Source organism: Dermacentor andersoni, chromosome 6 (genome assembly GCF_023375885.2).
Source record: "Dermacentor andersoni chromosome 6, qqDerAnde1_hic_scaffold, whole genome shotgun sequence".
In the NCBI taxonomy this organism is placed as follows: domain Eukaryota; kingdom Metazoa; phylum Arthropoda; class Arachnida; order Ixodida; family Ixodidae; genus Dermacentor; species Dermacentor andersoni.
Genome location: NC_092819.1, coordinates 81,846,978 through 81,864,759, shown reverse-complemented (window position 1 = coordinate 81,864,759; position 17,782 = coordinate 81,846,978). Strand labels below are relative to the sequence as shown.

General features: G+C 46.9%; 1 protein-coding gene across 1 annotated transcript in view; it reads left to right on the top strand.

The window, feature by feature from the left end:
- Nucleotides 1-17,782, top strand: part of LOC126522463 (glutamate receptor ionotropic, kainate 2-like) — a 364,802-nt gene that overhangs the window by 342,625 nt on the left and 4,395 nt on the right. The window contains exon 13 of the mRNA XM_072288773.1: nucleotides 2,464-2,689. Coding sequence (XP_072144874.1) covers nucleotides 2,464-2,689 — 226 coding nt within the window. The remainder of the gene's footprint in view (nucleotides 1-2,463; nucleotides 2,690-17,782) is intronic.

Sequence of the window (17,782 nt, the reverse complement as noted above, 5' to 3'; positions counted from 1 at the left end):
ATACAAAGCTTTCTGCAGTTGCTTGCTAGGTTTATCAAAAAATAAGACAAATACTGTGTTGCATTTGCCTGCACTAATCGCAGTGGGTAATGTCTAAAACATGTCTGTAATTTTACTTCCGCCATCTGCGATACGGCACAAAAGAGCCGTCCATTGCTCGGGGGTGTATCTGAGACGTGCAGACAAATACAAATTTGGAGTATTTCCTTGACAAACTAGGAAAGTAACAACACCAAGTGTTACTTTGAAGGATGCAGGCAAGAAAAGTGATTCGTCGGAAAAATTTAAGCAATAACGCAGCTTTGGTACATCTAGAATGTTTTTCTTTTTTTCCCTCTAATATTTCAAGCCAAGAACACACGTCGCTATATAAGACCCTCGCGGACAGTGCTCCCAGTAACATATAACGTAACAAGTGATGACTTACATGATTTTTCGAGCTTTCAAGTGTGATGAGCGAATGTTTGTACATACCGAGCTTGCACTGCCCTTGCTTGCTGACATAAAAGAGCAAGAAAACGCATGATGTTGCTTGCGTCCGTCACAACGCCCAGGCAAATACATAACGGTAACTGACGATAGCGGAGCCGGCGCACTTCCATCCGGGTTCCTCCGTAGGCTGCCGCTAGGAAAGAGCGTGATTCTCTGAAAAGGTCAATTATTATATCTAGAGAGCGGGCCCGACACCACCTGACTGTAAGACATGTAAGGTCGCAACGAAATAACCACCTAATTTCCCATCGGGGCTCTCCCAGAAGACTCGCTCATCGATTATGACACCCACATCTGGTATCTGTAGCGTGGTCCCGCTGACCCCGACTAATTATTACACCAAATGAAATCTTTGCCCCAAGACCCACAGAGTGTCAAAATATTAACAAATAAAAGATGCATAAAAAGTGCGTGCCGCGGCAAACCGAGGATGACGGGATCGAATAAACGCCGAATATTACGGGGAACGCACTTACACAATAAGGCTTTGCAAACTATACCTATGTGATAAACATTTTGTGCTATGCTGACGTTTGCTTGAAATAATAATTACGCGCACGCTTTAAACGCATTCGCGACGCCAGTCACGCCGCTAGCGCTGTTTTGCGGCGTCGCCGTTGACGGCGCATGCGCGGCCCACGCGCAGAAGATTAGAAGATTTACAAAGACTCGGTGTTGCTTGTCCGCAAAAACGGCGAAACAATGTGGACAGACCATATTAGCGCTCCTTTCCATCGGTAGCAGCAGGACAGCGTTCGGCCTTCCGCTGCTGGAATGAACTTTGCGCGCACACGCACTATAACCACACAGCTGCTTTTGCTGAGCTGCTGCGTGCATGCGCTGATCTTAGCGTAACACACATTACAGGTCAACCTAACGGCACCAGCGGTGCTGTGAAGGTAGAAGTTTGATCCCACCACCGGTTACGCATTTGTTTATAGTGCCATAGGTGGCATTCATCGTCCCTTGAAGGTATGTAAAATAAAGCTCGAGGTACATTTGCCGCACTCGGGTGGCGTCATAGTCGGCCCGAAATCGCAAGTCTGTAATGAACAGGATGTAAGGAAATGTCACTCCGATAAACGACTATGTGCAACGCCATCCTTGACGCGCGCGTGCGCAGCTATCGAGACGTCCACAATCATGCACTCTAAAACAAAATTACACCCTTTGGGTTGTATCTTGCCACACAACAATAAAGGTCAGCTGTCTTGCCCGCATTTCCTTTCCTTAACACTGCGAGCCCGGTACTTCCCAGTAATGAGCGGCATGCACGTTATCAGCATGACATAGCATTTCCGACAGGAAAGTAGCGGGCGCGGCGTTTTCAAGAGATAAAACGCAAGCAAGGGAGATGACGATTATTGTTGTGTGGCAGATGTACATTCCAAAGGGTGTACCTTTGTCTAAGAGTGTGACATTCTAAGTACGCTATGGCATACTTAGAGAGTTAGCAGGGCTAAATTCTGGCCTATAGTTTCTTTTCTCTTTTGACTTGATTGCGTGCTGAACAAAGTCGGCGGTTCCCCGTCCGTCTCATCTCGTGCACCGCAGACGTGCGACGTCTGTACGTCTGTACGTCTGTACGTCTCATCACGTCAGCTTGTGGTGAGTTGACAGTACCGCCCCTGATGGCGGCGCCACTATCGAGGCACCCTACGCCAGCTGTGTGAGATGCCTCGTAGTGGCCAAGGCGCTGTTCCTTCCGCCTAGCAGGTATTTACTATAGCATTAGCAGGTATTGCGGTGACACGTAGCAACCGCGTATTGTTAGAATATTACCTGACGAATTCATGCACAAAGCTAAGTCTGCTTATCGTGTCAATGCTGCGCCATCCAGGCGAGACTACGCAATTAAATAAACGTACAACTTCGAGTAGCATCAAAGTACTAAGTGAACTCGCATAAGCATACAGAATATAAGAATATGTACCTTTGTGACATCTAACCGGTGTTCTTTCCTTTCCGCAGTCCTCGGACTCACCGCTCATTAAGCGTATGTGGGCGGCCATGGAGGCTGCTCAGCCTAGCGTGTTCGCAGAGACCAACGAGAAAGGTGTGGAACGTGTGCTTCGCGGCGGCTACGCCTACCTGATGGAGTCCACCACCATCGAGTACATGATGCAGAAGAACTGCCAGCTCACGCAGATAGGCGGACAGCTGGACTCTAAAGGGTACGGCATAGCCACTCCCCCGGGTACGTAATCCTTTCTCGCAAACATTTCCAAAATACAGGACGCTCCCAATGAGGTCAATGCACACACTAATACCGACGTTATCACGTACGCGAGAATTCTATAGAAACTCCGGAGAGTCGCAATTTTAAGCTCTCGTCATTGCTCGGCATGCAAATGTGGCGCTTCGTATGCCACAAGTCGTTTATTAAGTTGCATTGCCGAAGAGAGGTGACGCTTGAAATCATTTGAAACTATTGTAAGACTAAATTTGTTAATAATTCAAATGTTGTCATTACAACCGCCTTTAACAAAGAAAGCAAATTTTCAAATGCTGGGCCATATACTTTTTGAATAGACACGATTAAAAAAAAGCCACCCTTTAATTACAAGTATCAAACCATGCGCTGGACTTCCCAGAGTGGCTGAGCGACTGTGCCTCTCACCTGCTAAGCTCAATCTTCTGATCGGGGCTCCATACAAAGTAGATATTTGCTTAGATATTCATGCACTTTATTAAAACTCATTAAAATATTGCGACATTTCAAGAAATTGCGCTGCATCGTATACACATAACCCAGCGTTCAAAAATTATCTGGAAAAAATGAAACCGTTCGGCAGAACCCGTCTCACGATAACTGTCGATGGTGTTCCGTTTGACATTGAACCGTTATAGCCACACAACGAATTGTAACTGCCGAGACAAGTTACTCATGAGGCGTGTACTGCAGCGGGACTCCTTCTTCGCGCTTCCCTAAGCACGCTCGGCGCCGTCTAGTGCTGCTTCCGTGAAGCCTGCGCCTGGCTTCTGAAATGCATGGCGAGCCGGTGCGTGCGAACGTTGTAAAACACGCTGCGCTAAGGACACGCTGAGGACGCTGAGAACGCTAAGGACACGCTGCGCCATCTGGTGGCGCTGCCGAAAAGTCTGTATGCGGCCTCCGAAACGAGAAGCCCGGAGCGCCGGTGCCTGCGAATTGTTCCCTCCCTTGCTGCACACCCAGTTTCACAAACTCAATGACCGAAGTTGGCGAGCGGTTCATTGAAGAGTGGCAGATCCCCAATGCATTCGTGGCACAGCTCGCTAAGGCGTTGGCGTCAGAGACCTTCATCGAAACGTGTAACACACCCAGTGCGCTTCTGGCGCAGCCTGCTCAAGCATCGGGTTGCTCTCCTTGAGGAATCCTTGTGACATAAGTTCGATTCCGTTCAGCATCGTACGCATCCTGCAGCAGGCAAGGGAGCGAATCCCAGCGTTCGCAGGCACCGGTGTGCCACGCTCATCATCTCGGGGGTCATGGGCGGACTTCTCGGCAGTGCCACTAGATGGCGCAGCGTGTCCAGAAAGAAGCGCAAGCGAGGAGCCCGGTTGCCGCATGACACGTTTATGAGCGCTTGCATGTACCTGCGCGCCGTGCTTTTCGGATGCCACGCGCCAGCTTAGCTGTGGTGGTGGCGCTAGATGGCCTCGAGGGTTCTTAGAGAAGCGTGAAAGAGGAATCACGCTGCAGTACACACCTCACACGTAGCTCGTCCCGACGGTGGCAACACGTTGCTTAGCTGTTCAATGCCGACACATTACTATCGAAAGTCAGTGCGAGGTGAGCTCTCCCGCAAAGTTTTGTTAGTGTAGAATGGCAAATACCTAGTAGCAAATACCTAGTTATTCAAGTTTGCGTCAAAGGTGTTCACAGAAGAGGGGGACACGCCTATTGTCGTATAGCAAGTGACGCAATTTGGCATCAAAAAGGTTGGTTAAAGACCTGCCTAGACTAGTGGCATGAACCGCAGTGCACCAAGTCGGCGCCATAGTTTCATTCAATGTAGTCCCATATTCGGGACTATCTTCGTCAAAGGCGGCCTCGTCATCCTCGGCATGTTAGTTTTAAAGAGTTAGTACAGTGACGTCCCGTGTGGTTGTTGTCGGTGGCGGCTGGTTGTAAAGGGAGAGACTTCAAAGAGAATCAGCGCTGTCGACTGATGTTTGTGTGCGTAGTTTCTAAGACGAGGGGACAAGAGCGGGAGAGTGGGAAGACGGGGAGAAAAGAAAAGAAAAAAGGAGACAAAAAAGAAGGCACCAAGAGGGGAACAGGGAACATGAAAAGTAAAAGAACGGCATGAGAGGCTGTTGGGGAAGCGAGATGTTATGGAGCATTCAGGGGTGTCGTTGGCGGCATGTTTTTGTGGCTTTAGAAGAGCCGGTCAGGCGGTCAGTGCGCGCCTGACCGCCTGACCTGAATAAGCTGCGAATAATGAACACCTTTTTCAGGAAGCGTTGGAACAAAAAGTGGACATGGAAAAGTTCTAATGGTGAAACAAGAAATGAAATAGATTTCATACGTTTTGCCAATCCCAGCATAAGGTAGTAGGTAGAAGGTTTAGGTAGGATAAAGTGCAGTGATCATAGATGAGTGAGGGCTCGGATTCGCCTCAATTTGAATCGAGAAAGAGTAAAATTGGTCAAGAGGAAACAGGCCAACCTAGACGTAGTAAGGCTAAAAACAGACCAATTCAGGCTGGTACTTGCAAACAAATATGCAGCCTGAGTACAGAGAGGTGAAGATGACATAGAGGTAATGAATGAAACCGCAACTAGGCTGGCTTGAGAAGCACCAGCTGCAGTGGGAGGTAAAGCACCAAGGCAACCAGTTGGTAAACTCTCCCAAGTAATAAAGGACCTAATAAAGAAACGATAAAGAATGAAAGTGTCCAACTCAAGAGATGAGATAGAATTCACGGAACTGTCAAAACTGATCAACAAGGGTAAAAGACGGGATATTCAAAATTATAACGTGAGAAAGACTAAGGAAGCAGTAAAAAGTGGACGCAGCACGAAATCAGTAAGAAGGAAGCTTAGCATAGGACAAACGAAGATGTATGCACTGAAAGATAATCAAGCTAATAGCATCAACAATCTCGAAGATATAGTAAAAGCAGCGGAATAATTCTACACTGACCTGTACAGCACACAAAGCAGCCACGATACGTCCATTCAAAGTAGAAATGAACAAGTTAGAGAGGCGATGACATTAGGAGGGCCTGGCAAGACATAAAACGGGGAAAAGTGGCAGGAGAAGATGTCCTACCAGTCGATTTAATCAAAGATGGTGGAGACATAATGCTTGAAAAACTAGCGGCCCTTTATACAAACTACCTATCGACTTCAAAGGTCCCAGGGAACTGGAAGAATGCCAGCATTATACTGATCTACAAAAACGGAGGCGTTAAAGAATTGAAAAATTGTAGATGCATTAGCTTACTTCCAATATTATATAAAATATTCAATAAGATAGCATACAATAAAATAAGAGCACCATTGGACTTCAGTCAACCAAGGGAACCAAGGGCAGGTTTCTGGAAAGGATAATCTATAATGGATCACATCCATGTCATCAATCAGGTAATCGAGAAATCGCAACAGTACAGAGTACAATCAGCCTCTCTACATGGGTTTCATAGATTACGCAAAGACATTTGATGCAATCGAGATACCAGCAGTCATAAAGGCATTACGTAAGCAAGGAGTACAGCATGCTACGTAAATATCTTGGAATGTATCGACAGAGATCCCACAGCTACCTTCATTCTCAACAAGAAAAGTAGGAACATACATATTGATACATGCATATTGCGTGTTCCTCGTGGACGATGCACGCGGGTGCCCTGACGAAGACGACGCACACTCTCTGGCTCTCGAGCTGTCGGCTGAACTGGCCAGCGCTGCAGTTATCCCTTGTAAATATACTTTGTGAATAGTCTCCAGTTCTTAATCGTTCGTTCGCGTAACAATATAAAGAAAGGGGTCAAGCAAGGAGATACAATCTCTCCAATGCTATTATCCGCATGCTTGGAAGCTATTCAAGCTATTCAAGCTATTAAACTAGGAAGGCCTAGGAGTAAAGATCAGCGGCGAATATGTCAGCAACCTTAGATTTGCAGATGACATTGTCCTGTTCAGCAGCACTGGGGTCGAGTTACAACAAATGATTGAGGACCTTAAAAGATAGACTATAGGAGTGGGGTGGAAGATTAATATGCAGAAAACAAAAATAATGATCAATAGCCGGGCAAGGGAACAAGAGTTCATGAACACCAGTCAGCCTGTAGAATCTGTGAAGGAATACGTTCAACTAGGTATATTACCCACAGGGGACCCTGGTCATAAGAAGGAAATGTACCGAAGAATAAAAATGGGTTGGAGTGCATTAAGCAAACATAATCATATCCTGACTGGAGTGAGTGAGTGAGTGAGTGAGTGAATAAACTTTATTTTAGGTCCGGCGAGGACGCGAACTCGTCGCGCACCCGGTAGTCCCACGTCGGGACCGGCAGGTCTAGCCCACCGGCCCGGTCGCGGGCACGCCGGACGGCCAGGATTTGCTTTTCTAGAGCGGGGCTACGCAAAAGCGAGTCCCACTCCTCCTTGATGAACTTGGGGTATGTCGACCCGCACTCCCAGAGTATGTGAGGTAGAGTGGAGGTCTGGCCGCAGGACGGGCAGGCGTCGTCGCGATACACGTGGGGGTAAGCCTCGTGGAGAGCGGACAGACACGGATATGTGCTGGTCTGTAGGAGCCTAAGCGAAACGGCTTGCGCCCTATTCAACTTGGGGTGACGGGGTGGAAAGACCCCTCTGGACATGTAGAAATATTTAATAATCTCGCTGGGAGTAGCGGGAGCGTCCCTGTGACCGTAGAGAGGAGGGGAGTCAATGCTCCTTATAGAGGAAGCGCGGTCGGTGAGGTCACGCGCAGCCTTGTGGGCAGACTCATTGAGGTTCGGGGGAGCACCCTCGACCGATCCTACGTGAGCGGGAAACCAGTGAATTGAATGGTTTGTGAGAGCATGTGGACTCGAGCCGCTAAGAAGACGAACAGCTTCCTTGGCAATGCAACCCTTTTGGAAAGCCCTAACTGCCGTTTTGGAATCACTATAGATTTCGGACCCACGACCGTCTAGCAGGGCGAGGGCGATGGCGACTTGCTCGGCGACTCCGGGGTCTGAAGTGCGAATCGAGGCGCTATTGGAAATGTTGCCGCCCGAGTCGACCACAACGACGGCAAAGGTCTTCCCGTCACTGTACTCCGCAGCGTCGACGAAGCTTGCGCTAATGTCGTGTCGCTTGATCTGTTTGAGGATGGCGGCTGCTCTAGCCTTGCGTCTGCCCTCGTTGTGGATGGGATGGACGTTTCGGGGCACAGGGGCCACTTCGAACTTGTCTCGAATGCACCTAGGGATCGGGGTACTGACCATCGAGAATCCCGCAGGGTGGTAACCCAGCTCTTCGAGGATGCGTTTACCTGCTGCTGTGGTGCCCAGGCGAGTGAGTTGCGCGCGTTCTTGGGCTTCGGCAATCTCCTCGGCGGTGTTATGTTCCCCCAGCTTCAAGAGATCCTCGGTATGGGTCCTGATGGGTAGCCCGAGAGCCCTCTTGACTATTTTGCGGATAAGAACGTTGAGCTTGTCTCGTTCCGCTCTGAGCCAGTCGTGCATAGAAATCGTGTACGTGAGGTGGCAGAGTACGAAGGCATTGATCAGCCTGAGAAGATTGCTTTCCTTCATGCCTCGATGCCGGTTTGCGATTGTGCGAACGAGGCAGAAAGCGTTGTCCGTCTTTGCGATAATCTTGCGGAGAGCAGTTCCGTTTCCGCCGTTGTATTCGACAAACATGCCCAGGACCCGCATAACGTCGACCCTGGGTATCACCCCCCCCCCCCCCCCAACACAAGTGCGGAGTCTGATGCTGCTTTCAGAGACTGGCTTCCAATCTTTGGGTCTGCCTCCCTTCTCTTTTCTGTAAAGTAGCAGCTCCGACTTGGCGGGGGAGCATCGAAGTCCGGTGGGGCGGAGATACTCCTCGATCACGTCAATCGCCTCCTGCATGGATTCTTCGACTCTGCCCTCGCAGCCGCGGGAGCACCATATGGTGATGTCATCGGCGCAAATAGTGTGCTTGACGTTCTCGACGCGCACCAACCTCTCGGAAAGACCAATCATAAAGATGTTAAACAATGTTGGGGAGATGACGGCGCCCTGAGGAGTGCCCCGCCCTCCGAGGGGCACATCTTCGGAGCGGAAGTCTCCAATGCGAAGCTTGGCCTTCCTGTCAGTTAGAAAAGAGCTGACGTAGTTGTGGAATCTGGAACCGAGACCCAGGTCTGAAATGGTCTTGACGATGAAGGTGTGGAGCACGTTGTCGAAAGCCTTCTCGAGGTCCAGACCGAGCAGAGCCTTGACGTCTCTGGAACGGCCATCCACAATATGATGCTTGATTAGTTTCTTGCCATCCTGCGTTGAGAGTCCGGCGCGGAAGCCGATCATTTTGTACGTGTAAACCTCGTTGTCTTCGAGGTAACCGCTAAGCCTGTTGAGGACGACGCGCTCCATGACCTTGCCGACGCAGGAGGTCAGAGAAATCGGCCTCAAGTTTTCGATGTTCGGGGCCTTGCCGGGCTTGGGAATGAGCACCGTGCAGGCCGTCTTCCATTCTGCAGGTACAATGCCGCTCTTCCAGGACTCGTTTATCTTGTCGGTCAGAAAGACAATCGACGTGTCGTCGAGGTTTCTCAACATTCTGTTGGTGACTCCGTCCGGACCCGGTGCAGACTTGCGGTTGAGCGCGAAGATGGCCTGTCTGACCTCGGCAATGGAGAAGTCTTCATCCAGCTCGGGGCGTGGAGGGCCTCGTTAGTCCGGGAGTTGGGTCGACGGATCTCCGTCGCGACGGACAGGCAGGTACTTCTGTATGAGTTTTGCGACGAGTTCATCGACCGTGTTAGACCTGGTGGCTTCGTGAAGGGCCCGGGCCAACGTATGCCTTTGATTTGACTTCGAGCCGCTTTCATCGAGAAGGTGCTTCAGCATACCCCAGGATTTGCCGTTGCGCATTTGTCCGTCGATGGATTCGCAGAATATCCTGACTGGAAGCTAACCATTATCATTAAAAAGAAAGGTGTACAATCAGTGCATTCTACCAGTGCTAACATATGAGGTAGAAACTTGGAGGCTGAAATATAAGCTCGAAAACAATTAAGGACCGCGCAAACAGAGATGGAACGAAGAATGTTAGGCACAACGTTAAAAGACAGGAAGAGAGCAGTATGGATCAGTGAGAAAACAGGGATAGCTAATATTCTAATTGACATTAAGAGAAAGAAATGGAGCTGGGCAGGTCATGTAATGCATAGGTTAGATAACTTGTGGACAAAAAGGTTACAGAAAGGGTGCCAAGAGACGGGAAGCGCAGTCGAGGACGGCAGTAGACTAGGCGAGGTGATGAAATTAAGAAATTCGCAGGCGCTAGTTGGAATTGGTTGGCCCAGGACAGGGGTAAGTGGACATCGCAGGGAGAGGCCTTCGATTAAATAGGATGATGATGATGATGATGATGATGTGTGTGTGTGTGTGTGTGCGTGCGTGTGTGTGTGTGTGTGCGTGTGTGTGTGTGTGTGCGTGTGTGTGTGTGTGTGTGCGTGTGTGTGCGTGCGTGTGTGCGTGCGTGCGTGCGTGCGTGCGCGCGCGCGCGAAGTCAGCTCCACTTCAGCTAAGTGCCCTGGGTCATATGCTAACAATATAGCGTTTATGAATTTTCTGCAAAAAAAAAAAAATGTTACCAAGAGGCGCAAGCAAAAAGACGTCAGTGGCGGGTCACCCGAGCTGAACAAGGAATACAAACGCATGCAGCAAAGTTGACTCAGTGCACTGCGGATTGAGAAGCGGGCCTGCAGTACCGTATGAGTTAATATGAGCACGTGCCAGTAAGAAAACAAAGGAAACTTCATTAAGAAAACATATCCTGGCAGGAAGCTATTACTCGTCTACGCTGCACGAAGACAGATAACGCTATATCGGGCTTCTTTTACTAAACGCTTCAAGGAAATGACATCGCCAAGCGCAGTGAATTTGCTATAACATGATTTTACCGGGTGTTTCAGCGAACACTTTCAAATTTTTTTAAAGGTTGCCTGTAGCAGATGCCACAATTCTAGTTCATGAGCTGGTCTGTTCGAAGAGGCGGATGTAACTTGCACGAAGAATATTGAAATGCATAATATACTAATTACCAAAAATTAAATAATTCTGTTTTTTTTACTAATTATCTTACGGCGTTATGGCACGTTACAAATTCTTGCCGTGGAGTTCACAAGCGGATCAGCTTGGAACGAATTCTCAAGATAACACCAGTTGGAGATATTAATTTCCGAACTTCGCGCAGAAATGCTTTGGCGTTTCAGTTACTTTCTTAGCAAACCATTGTTTAATGTATTCAAGCGCAAAAGTAACTAGAACGCCAATGCACTTCTCCGCAAAGTTCGGGAATTAATATATCTAAACTGGTGTCATCTTGAGAATTCGTTCCAAGTGGATCCGCTTTGCGAACTACCCAGCTAGAATTTGTAAATTGCAATTTGGGCGATAAGGTAATAAGGTAAAAAGAATTAGTACATTTGTGTTAATTACTTAATTATGCATTGCAATGTTTTGTGCAAGTAGTGTCCGCCGCTTCCAGTAGACCACTTCATGAACTATAATTGGGGTATCGGCCACAGTCAACCTGTAAGAATTTTTTTTTAACAAGTGTTCGCTGGAACACCCTGTATATGCTCTAAGGTGCCAAGAACCAAGGAACAGCGTAACTGTCATATAACGAGTGTTTATATTTAGACCATGAAGAAGTATTATAAATTGCCCGTGGCATATATCATACTTCGTCATCGAGCTAGCTTACTCATAGAGGTGGACAGTGATTGCACGATAAATTGAAGCGAATTATTGGCTGACTAACGAAAATTCGACCTTCTGATTACTGTGTTTGCAGCAGGTATTGCAATTTCCGAATTTCAGCTGCTGAGTTCACAGCGCGTATCCACTTATACCGAATATACAGGAAGACACTGGCTTCTAGATATTTCTTACCGAAGTTTGTAACGACGCACATGCACGATCCGGTTATTTTTGTGCTTCCTTGCATTAAACGGCAATTCGGAAAAGAAGTAAGTGGACCAACAGTGCGTTCTTGACGCAAGTCTCAGTGCGCATATTTCGAAACCCGTGCGATTATTATAATTCGTTCCATTTTCATATGTGCCTTGCAAACGCATCGGCTGTTATTGGTAAATCGCGATAGGTGCTGTAAGATAAATAATGTTAAAGGTAATACATTTTTTGTTAAATATTCAATTACGAATTTCAATTTCTGAAATTATGCTGTCTGCAACAGGCGGTATCTTACAGTTATGTAAGTTAAACAAAAACGAAAAAAAGAACACCCGTAGGCCCGCGAATCTAGCGGCTGAGATAACGATCGGGCAAGCCAGCGGCAGCTATGTCAAATTCGAAGAAAAAGATAGAGAGAGACACGGGGAAAGGGGCGTCCAAGCAAAGAAAGTGTTCCTTTGCAAACGCAACAGTATCCTGCTCCGCTTTCTAGCTGAAATTTCGGGAAACCTTTTCTCTAGACTTCTTTGAAGGCTTGTAGCAAAATTTACCCGTAGTGATGAACAACCCGTGGACGAAAATATGGTATAACAAAGACTTCAAGGTGAAGCGCGTCCTCGAATGTATGTCTTTGTGTGCCGCGCAAAGCACCACCAGAGAGTAAACGGCATTGACATATGGCCCAACCTATGCGTGATACGGTAACGCTGCCGAGGGAAAGAATGTTTCGTCAGCGAAACACGCGAGAAGGCGGCAGTAGGGGCTTCAGTTAAAAAAGACTGCAGCGCCTTCGTTTGAAGTTGCCGTCCGTGCGCGGTAACATGGTTTTCTACTCGTCCTTCGCGTGAAAAACGAAAAGCGGCAGAACGGCTACGCTCAGGAAAGTAATGACGCTGTTTAACAAATTCAGAAGTAATAATGATAAAAAAAGCTTCAGCGTTGTGATTTTCCGTTCTTGTGATTCGTCTACCTTGTTTCTTTATCTGGGGAAGTTCGGCTGAAGTGTGTGTTTGATTTACATTGAAAGAGAACGAAAAAAGAAAGTGCGCGTCATCTTTATAGAGAGCACCGTATATTAAAATAAGTTCCTTTCAGCTCTGTGTGACCTATATAATGAAGCACGAATGCAGATATGAAAATAAGAGAATGTTTGTGGGCTCCAGATAAAGACTGATGTATTAACAGTATACTTAATTGAGAAAGTTCATGTGCACTCGACTGATGAAGATTAATGAACACCGTTTTGGAATATGCGGATAAAGCTTCAGCAAAATAAAAAATAAAGAAACGAGAAAAGGCCACTTCCAAATTCGGTGGTCCTAATGCCTAACGTTGGAATATATACACAATGAACAAACAGCGTTCACATTACGCAATTAAATAACTTATTTTCCTTGCGGTCATTGTCTGGCTCACACAATCCTTTCCTTCGTTGGTGATATCAAACGATTTCACAACATCGCGTGCTGATCTATCTCAAGCCCCTGCCCACATTGACCAGCATATCCTTATTTTTATTTTCTCGGGAGTGCGTACCATTGGTATAAAATTTCGGTAATCAATCTTCATCAGTGAAGTACGCCAATAATCAGTGACTTTTACACCGGACGAATAACTTCACGCTATGCTCCTGTAGACGTAAATAAGTTTATACATTCAGCTTGTTATTATGGAAAATTTTCAGTTTTGTTTCTAAGTTAATCGCCTTCAATCCCCATATCGTAAAAAAACCTTCTAGCGATGTGCAGACCGTTTCTAAAAGTAGTAGAGTAATCTGATATCCCTTTCGTACGGGCGAATTCAGTGGCATTGAGCGCCATAAAATTTCGCCGTTAGTGTCACTGCCAGGCTGCGGCACGGAAATATTTAGTTACAGTCGCTCCAGATCGCACTTGCCTTCGAGTGCGAATGACGTCAAACTAACTTCACTGCGTGGAAGTGTGTAGCTTTGATGGCAGTGCTTCAATTATGAATAAAGTACCACTCAGTCGACAGCCGCCGCTAATTCCAAAATCACGTGTTCTTTTTCGCTTGTTTTTTGTAATATAAAGCGCTCTAAGCGTTCGTGCTGATGAAAACAGCCATCCTTTCTTTGCGTCGCCCATTAGGCGCCGACGCTTCGTCTGTCAAGACTGCCATGCGCACAGCGCAACGGCTGGGTTTTGTATTCAATACCGCCTGGTCCTCCCTCGTGACCATTCGCTGTGTTTGTGTTATCTTGCAGATATTGGCCAACATAACAAGTACCTAATGCGCCCCCACATATAAGTATCGACACTTTCACCAATTAAAAATGTCACTTTCCTTCCCGGTATAGCAGCGCACCGCCAAAGTGACACTCGCTGCGACAAGTGCACTCGATCTAAGTGTCACTAAGTTTATCTGTCAGAATTTGGTATAGTCTGGTCGGTTATTTCGGATTTCACAAGTACATATAATGAAACACCATGTGTCGATAAAATAACCATCTATCATATTGACTGTGTTCGTCGCTAGCGAATCGAGAGGGGGGGAGGCAAAGGGGCACGCTATTCCCCCTCTGACACGCTTCATCGCTGACAGAATGGAGCGTGCAGCAAGTGCTCCGCACACCCCACCCCCTACCCTTTCCGTTTCCCTTTCTCTGTATGCTTCGATGAGTGTGCGCCATAGCGCAGCGAGCATAGACAGCTATTCCCTGTAGCATGTGCTGTAACTGAATATTTTATGTGGACAGGCAACACGCATAGTACGCAGTTTAAGAATCAACACTGTTCAACTGACTCAAATCTGGAAGCGTGCCGTATGCAATCGTGAACCCACCACTTGAAATTAGGGAGACTGCAAGCACATGTTTATCTTTATCTCCTCGTGTTCATTGCATTGTCAAAATTTAGCGAACACGTGTGTACTTCGTGCGCCATAGCGCAGCCAGCATAGACAGCTATTCACTGTAGCATGTGCTGTAACTGAATGTTTTATGTGGACAGGCAACACGCATAGTACGCAGCTTAAGAAACAACACTGTTGAACTGACTCAAATCTGGAAGAGTGCCGTATGCAATCGTGAACACACCACTTGAAATTAGGGAGAGTGCATGCACATGTTAAACTTTATCTCCTCGTGTTCATTGCATCGTCAAAATTTAGCGAACACGTGTGTACTTCGTGCGCCATAGCGCAGCCAGCATAGACAGCTATTCACTGTAGCATGTGCTGTAACTGAATGTTTTATGTGGGCAGGCAACACGCATAGTACGCAGCTTAAGAAACAACACTGTTGAACTGGCTCAAATCTGGAAGAGTGCCGTATGCAATCGTGAACACACCACTTGAAATTAGGGAGAGTGCAAGCACATGTTAAACTTTATCTCCTCGTGTTCATTGCGTCGTCAAAATTTAGCGAACACGTATGTACTTCGTGCGCCATAGCGCAGCCAGCATAGACAGCTATTCACTGTAGCATGTGCTGTAACTGAATGTTTTATGTGGACAGGCAACACGCATAGTACGCAGCTTAAGAAACAACACTGTTGAACTGACTCAAATCTGGAAGAGTGCCGTATGCAATCGTGAACCCACCACTTGAAATTAAGGAGAGTGCAAGCACATGTTAAACTTTATCTCCTCGTGTTCATTGCATCGTCAAAATTTAGCGAACACGTGTGTACTTCGTGCGCCATAGCGCAGCCAGCATAGACAGCTATTCACTGTAGCATGTGCTGTAACTGAATGTTTTATGTGGACAGGCAACACACATAGTACGCAGCTTAAGAAACAACACTGTTGAACTGACTCAAATCTGGAAGAGTGCCGTATGCAATCGTGAACACACCACTTGAAATTAGGGAGAGTGCAAGCACATGTTAAACTTTTTCTCCTCGTGTTCATTGCATCGTCAAAATTTAGCGAACACGTGTTTACTTCATGCGCCTCAAGATGCGAAAAAAAAAGCGTTTCTCTTGTAGCCAGCGCGCGCCTAGCATGCTATGCAACACTTCTTCAGTTTGGCCACTGCGTCGGTGTCCTTAACGGCAAATAGACCATCTTTATGAACCCAGAAAAAATATAAAAGAGAAAGAAACCTCAGCATTGCTCTATGCAGGAAGTATTGTGCTACTTCGGGGTAGGACATGCCGTAACAGGTTCCCTTAAGCAGGCAGAAAGCAAAGAAAGAAGTTGCCGTTTCTGACACGATACGCCACTTTTGCCGGCGGTATAGTTTGGATTTCTCCAAGCTTTCTTTTTTATACATTGCGATCAATCAAGTCCCATACAGGGGGCAGTGTACACTGATTTCTAACGGCGTAGACACATCGGCCTAATCGCATCGCTACAGCTGAAATCCAGGTAGCCGACTGACTAGTGGCTGCGGCTTCTTCATTTGAACATGGTGGCTCACCTAGAATTCCTTTAACTTGAAGCCGAAAATGCTCTCACATTTCGTATGAGGGCGTAGGAAAATAGTAGGTTTGAAAAGCGAACTACGAAATCACCGCTGTATCGAGTAAGTCCTACTCTGGTTCTCTGCAAACATGAAGCTTGACCGTGCATTGTATTCGCTTCTAAAATTTTAAAGATTTGGACGTGGCCTACAACACATCGCCTATTGCAGCGTGTGAGAAATGGAAGCACCATACTGCCCATACTGTGACGCCGAGAGCGCTTCTATCGCCAGTTAATAAAAGCGTCAAACAATGCTCAGTAGTGAGCCTACTTATGCAAGAAATTGAGCCGCTTCGACAGGCGCATTTTTTATGTCCTCGTAGTGTTTACTCCATGGTCATGTCGCTCTAAATAGTGAAAGCCTACCCAGTTTGACGTTGTTGTTGTTGTTGTTGTTGTTGTTGTTGTTCTTGTTTTGTATGTATCTAGCAACCTAATGAATGTAATTACATTTGCGCATTTCATTGTGATTACCCAAGGAACTGTATGACATGATATGGCATGCGCGCGTTTATGTGTGTATCTAATAGTGTTTCTGTTGCGCACTGCTATCAACTGCTGTCCCTTATAGTTACGCGTGTTTATGTGGGGCTCCTTTCTAGTTGATTTCTTTTTATTGCGATTAGTATTCTTTGCCTACTTCAGATGTCTGTCTGTCTGTCTCTCTGTCGGTCTGTCTGTCTGTCGTCGTACACTCGTTGTTATCCCACTGTCGCCATCGTCCTCGTGTCGTCGTCGTCTTTGTCTCGTCGTCATCCGGTCATCGTTGTGCATGTCGTCGTAGTCGTTCCATTGGCATCATTCTAAGTCAGTCGTCGACACGCTGTCGTTTTGCCATCGTCATCACTTGGGGCACGTTATCCTGCTGGTATCATGCCGTCGTTATCATACAACTTCGTTGATCCGTTCATAGACGTTACTTTTAGTTCGTCATTTTACGTGACCACGGTGTCGTCATTCAATTTTGATTATGCTACAGTTGCCGTACTATTGTAGTAATTGTGTTTTCGTCAGGTAGTCGCTGTCATGCATCGTTGTCAAACTATCGTTCTCATGCCGTCGTAGCTCATTTTCCTCCTGTCGCCGTCGTCCGTCTGTTGTCGTAGCATCGTGATCGTTTAAGGATCTTCACCTGATTGTCGCCAAGCCGTCTTCATAGCTAGCGCTTTGTGGTTCCATTGACGTCACCTTTAGTTCTTCGTCATTTCGTCGTAGTTGCTCCGTCGGCGGCGTACAATGGCCATCATGTCGCTATGCACACGGCCGACATTCGCGAGTGAGCACCATAACAGCAAAGTGCTAATGAGCACTGTAGAAGTTAAATAAACGCGTATTCAGAAATACGGTGTGTCGGTCATCGCTGCAATGTTAATCGTATCATAATCTGCAGTCATTGTGAGATAAGTTCCCCAATTTTTATAGTTTGCATTTAAGTTTTGTACGCGTGCATGGCTGTGTGCCTTTAGTATATTACTTCTTTCTGTGTATAGCCAGCTGTGATTTGGCCTACTTTCCCATTTGTCGGCAGTTAGTAAACAAGGAAAAAAGTCGGTGCTGACCAGCAGTGTCGCCCACAACCTTAAGAAACTGTCGCGAAAGGTAAACAGCGAAGACTGGTACCCCAGCTATCAGGCTATGGTGAGATTATGTGAAACTTGGAATCGCCTATTGCCATCTCCCCTATGTGGAGCTTTGATAAGTGTACAGAGTTTGAGATGCGCGATAGAAACCCTCCCGCTTGCACGTGCAATTGC